Source organism: Abramis brama, assembly GCF_963993115.1.
Source record: "Abramis brama genome assembly, chromosome: 13".
NCBI classification, from domain to species: Eukaryota; Metazoa; Chordata; class Actinopteri; order Cypriniformes; family Leuciscidae; genus Abramis; species Abramis brama.
In genome coordinates, this window is record NC_139975.1 from 2,480,068 (window position 1) to 2,484,844 (window position 4,777).

A 4,777-nucleotide genomic window follows, 5' to 3' on the forward strand; every position below is an offset into this window, starting at 1 on the left:
TGTATCGTTTCATATATATGCACTTATAATGACTTATACATTTCCGTTGTGTTCTGTTTTATTTGCAGCGCGTTTTTGTATTTGTTTGTGTTGTGAACTTTTGCAGCGCGTTTCTGTATTTGGTTGTGTTGTGAGTATTTGGAGCACACATGTGTTGTGAAACTGATGAAGATGTTTTCTTAATTTGCAGGTGTTTTTCTATTTGCATGTGTTTTCTTCAGTTGCAGCGCGTTGAGCTCTCTCGGCCACCGTAGGAATACACTATTTTCCTAATTCATATATGAAGCCCACATGAGTATTGCTATTGTCTATTTAGTTGATTAATACATAAAACACACAAAAACCACATATCGCTTGCATTGAGCATACACTTTTATTGCTTCAGAATCAAAGCAAACAAAGCATGTAGAAAAGCTTGAAGTGATGAACCCAATTCAACATTTTGATTTAAAAGGACAACGGATGTCAAATTGTTGTTATTATTTTTATGTGCAATTTTTTTTGATGGGAATATGCTGGTCGCCATATTTTAAGAAAGATCCACATGAATGCATTATAGTTGTGCATATGCGCACAAGCTGCAGTCGTGAAGCGTTTTTAACCTCTGGTCTACATCACGCGTCTGATCTTCATGGTGATGGACTTCAGAGATTTCCAGCTTTTCTTCCAGTGGAACCAGTTGGCCGAAGTACTCGAATCCTCATCATCTTTCCCCCACAAATACTGACCAGTGGGGTTTGTTTCATAACAATTGTTGTACCAAAACCCTCCTGATTTTTTTAAAGCACAGTTATTTTGGCTCCAATTTTCTTGGTCTTTGTCAAAGGTGGAGAACTTCATTCCATTGTGGGAACTCAAAGAGTCACCTGCAAAAAGGAGAAACTTTCATTATAAACACACATTTAGTTACCTTTTCATTAATCTAAAATACAATTATTTAAAGTCCCCCTGTAGTCAATCATTTTATCCCTTAAAACTCATCTTTGATCACCAAAATGACATATTTAAACATTTTTCCTTGAAAAAATGCCTTTAAATATCTTGAATGTAACTCGACACCCTTGCCTCATTTAGTACGCGCGGTTCTATGAATATGCAAATGAGCCCCGCCTCCACTCACTCAGCTCAGAGATCCACTGGTTGACGATCACACGTTGATCTGATTGGTTACAAGGTAGTTTGTGAAGTTAGAAACACCAGCGATTTCAAACCGTAAAAATACTCAGCAATGGTGTTGTAGTTCCATAAATCCATAGTTTTTTAAGTATTTTATGATCTAAAATCAATATCTTTATTCATAAATATGTCCTCAATGGTGTACAAACACCTCTGCCAATGATCTGACTTATCCTCGTAAACGAAGAATTTCTTATCTTTATTTACATGGGACAGGTAACTCCACGGAGGTTTCTTTGTCGTTCTGCCATCTTGAAAAACTATAATAGCAGAGAGGGACAAAAAGTACTAGGCTAACGCGTTTCCACAACGCGTTTTCGTTCAGAGCCAGCGTCACGTGACTGAAAAAGGCTGAAGCGGACAAGGAGATCAGTGAGAGGCGCTTGTCACTGCCCCGGCAAATTTGACGGTACTTTATAATGCAGGATCATAGTTATGCATTGCCGAGCCACAGGAGAAGGAATCCTCGTCGCCAAAAAAGCCCAAAATTGAACGTTAAACTAAGGAAACTTGACTGGTGAATGGAAAGAGCTAATGAAGGAGAAAGACTTTGAAAGGGACGCTGAAGTTGCCTGCTTTCTTCTCAACAGATAAGTCAATGTTATCTGTCTAAATTACAAGCTTTTTTCCATTGCTTGGTTGTGTAATTCATTATATAGGAAGCATAACAGTATAACATGTATAGTTAAACTCAATGAAGAACTTTGGAAGGCATGTTGTCATAGCTTCTTGGCACATAAGGGCTACCGTAGTGCAACACGGATTTGAAAACGCGAGGCGCTAGAAAGCACTATTCGTTTGAATGCAAAATACAATTTCACAGCTAGATGGGAGAAATTCCTACCCTTTGTCCCTTTAAAGCATATTAAAAACACCACATAGATGTATAAACAACATTAAAACTTAATTTCACCACAGGGGGACTTTAAAAAAAAAATTGGTTTAAAGCATTTTCTTCCTCCTTCATTAAAACAATTCAGCTTGTGTAGATTCATCACATATGAAAATTAAACATTTGTGGATTGTTTTACCTGCTCCTCCATTTACGAAGCCGCTGATATGCAGTTTGTACCCATCAGCCTCAGAATCCACAGAGAAGGACTCGTACAGAGCGTAAGCCGTTGACCCATCAAAATCCTCCAAATCTACTCTGAGTTTATACTGATTCCTGCATGTCAGCAGGTGAATAAACTCTAAACCTGTGGAAAACATGAAATGAAACCGGTTTAATTGGCTAACTCAAAGAAATGTCCAAATAAATCTGCATTTATACTGTGGTAGATTAAGGGAAGTTTACACCTCAACGATAAAAAAAGTTTATCCTTTGTATTTTTTTCCGTTCGCACGGATCCGCTGAAATGACTAAAAACACTGTATTCTGCTGCCAGGCTAGTAGATGGCAATGTGACTTTGCATGAATTCACCATTTTCACAAATTCAAGTTTTTGTCGCTTTTAAAAAACGTGCACTTTGAAATTCGAAATTTCAAAAGCTTGCGTTTTCAAAACGCATAATTTCGTTTAATTTTTTTTTTTCAGTTGAAAACAGTGTCCTGTAAATGGCTCCTTTCCATGTGTCTGATTGCATGTTTTTCACTTTGTTTGCTTTTTTTGTTGTTGCCCAAAATGTCACAAAAACACTCACCCAGCCAGTATTCGCCTTCTTTATTACCAAAACCCTGTTTATAACTGGCCCATGGCCTGAGGAAATTCACCTCGCCGTCCATTCGCCTGAGAATCACCTGAAACATTATTAATTATCATTCTCCGGTTTTACATCATTCATCTTTTAAGGGTGTAAAGCATTAAAAAAGCTTTTTATTTTTAAAGTTCACAGGCTTTCTTTAGCAACAAATGTCAAATCTGTTGTATTATTCCTAAGCCACCAAATGCATGACAGTCTTTTATGGAACTATTTCATACTTAGATACTTGTATAGGCCTAAGTAAAATAAAAGAGCACAAATAAAAGCACTAGGTGACAATAGTATATGTTACTATAAAATATGCAAATGTTATCATTCATGCTGGGCATGTGCTTATAAAATAATGTCTCAAGATAAAACACTCGCTCAAATTTAAATGCTTACCGTCCAGTGGCCTCTTTCATGTTGTCCGGTGGGGACCATCTGACAGTAGACCTGCACCGGTCCATCTTTTGAGGTGACGGTGTAAACGCCACTGTCATATTTCCCACTCGAATAAATATCAGAGCAGTCAGTGGCAAAGCAATCAAATTTGGGCACTTCAGTCGCCATCAACACTGGAAACAGTGCAGACAAACACAGCAACACCTGAGAGAGACACACACAGCTCAAGATCTGCTGTTTGACTAAATCTGACTTACATTCTTACACACACAAACTCACAATCATGTTTGCGGAGTTGCTTCAGAGGTCCAGCTCAGAGGATTAGGTGGGATTTGCACCTGAAATACAATTCAGACAAATAAAATCAACTTTGCTTGAACGTGAACACGTATTCAGTCATTTCCTGAAGAATCAACTGTATTTGTTGAGACCTGCATCGTTTTCAAAATGACCAGTAATAAAACTCACTGTATGGGCTGAGAATCTTGTGAATGTTCAGGCGAGAGATGTGTCTTTAAATATCTCTCCAATCGTCAGGATCCTCCTCTGTTTCTGACACATTTACACACACACAAAAAAAACACTAAAGCTTACCTTCAAATCTTTATTGGACAGTCATGGGTTAGATGCCATAAAAGGAGTTTTTGTTAATTTTCAGCCTTTTTGCGAAACCTGCTTCATCATCTTCAGAGGAATCAAAAGTGGAATTTATTTCCTCTGAAAGTGATGATAAAGTATCTGGAACTGATTGCAACAGACCCATTAAGAAAAAAGTTAAGAAAACCCTTAGGCATAATTTGTTGTTTCTTAGCCAAAAAGGGTTTGTCACAACCAGTTTCTGATGCCTTTCTGACATGCAAACATTCAAAAATCTTTAACATGATGTTGGTGTCTAAACATGCTGTGACAAATCAAACTGAATCACATTTGATTAGTGTTAGAATTTTGCAATCATCCCAAGTACAGCGGCCCTGCAACCTAAACATTCATAACCAAGTTAAAACTATTATTACGTTATTATGTTTGTGTATAAGTACATAGTGCATAGTGTATAAGTGCATAGTGTGTAAGTACATAGTGTATAAGTGCATAGTGTATAAGTACATAGTGCATAGTGTATAAGTGCATAGTGTGTAAGTGCATAGTGTTTAAGTGCATAGTGTATAAGTGCATAGTGTATAAGTACATAGTGCATAGTGTATAAGTGCATAGTGTGTAAGTGCATAGTGTTTAAGTGCATAGTGTATAAGTGCATAGTGTGTAAGTGCATAGTGTATAAGTGCATAGTGTATAAGTACATAGTGCATAGTGTATAAGTGCATAGTGTGTAAGTGCATAGTGTTTAAGTGCATAGTGTATAAGTGCATAGTGTGTAAGTGCATAGTGTGTAAGTGCATAGTGTATAAGTACATAGTGCATAGTGTATAAGTGCATAGTGTGTAAGTGCATAGTGTTTAAGTGCATAGTGTGTAAGTGCATAGTGTATAAGTGCATAGTGTGTAAGTGCATAGTG

At 37.3% G+C, this 4,777-nt stretch overlaps 1 protein-coding gene across 2 annotated transcripts; it reads right to left on the minus strand.

Moving 5' to 3' along the window:
- Positions 1-354: 354 nt before the first annotated feature.
- LOC311094791 (microfibril-associated glycoprotein 4-like) lies at positions 355-4,034 on the minus strand. 2 transcript variants are annotated; one of them, XM_084132968.1, is made up of 6 exons: positions 3,859-4,034; positions 3,544-3,602; positions 3,265-3,468; positions 2,821-2,917; positions 2,208-2,375; positions 355-866 (listed from the first exon to the last, which is right to left on the minus strand). In XM_084132968.1, exons 2-6 carry the CDS (start codon positions 3,547-3,549, stop codon positions 610-612), a joined length of 732 nt encoding a protein of 243 aa, XP_083989094.1. In that variant the 5' UTR covers positions 3,550-3,602; positions 3,859-4,034; the 3' UTR covers positions 355-609. The 2 variants fall into 2 exon arrangements, with proteins under 2 accessions (XP_083989094.1, XP_083989095.1); XM_084132969.1 differs by having other exon boundaries at positions 3,733-4,004.
- Between the last annotated feature and the right edge of the window lie 743 nt (positions 4,035-4,777).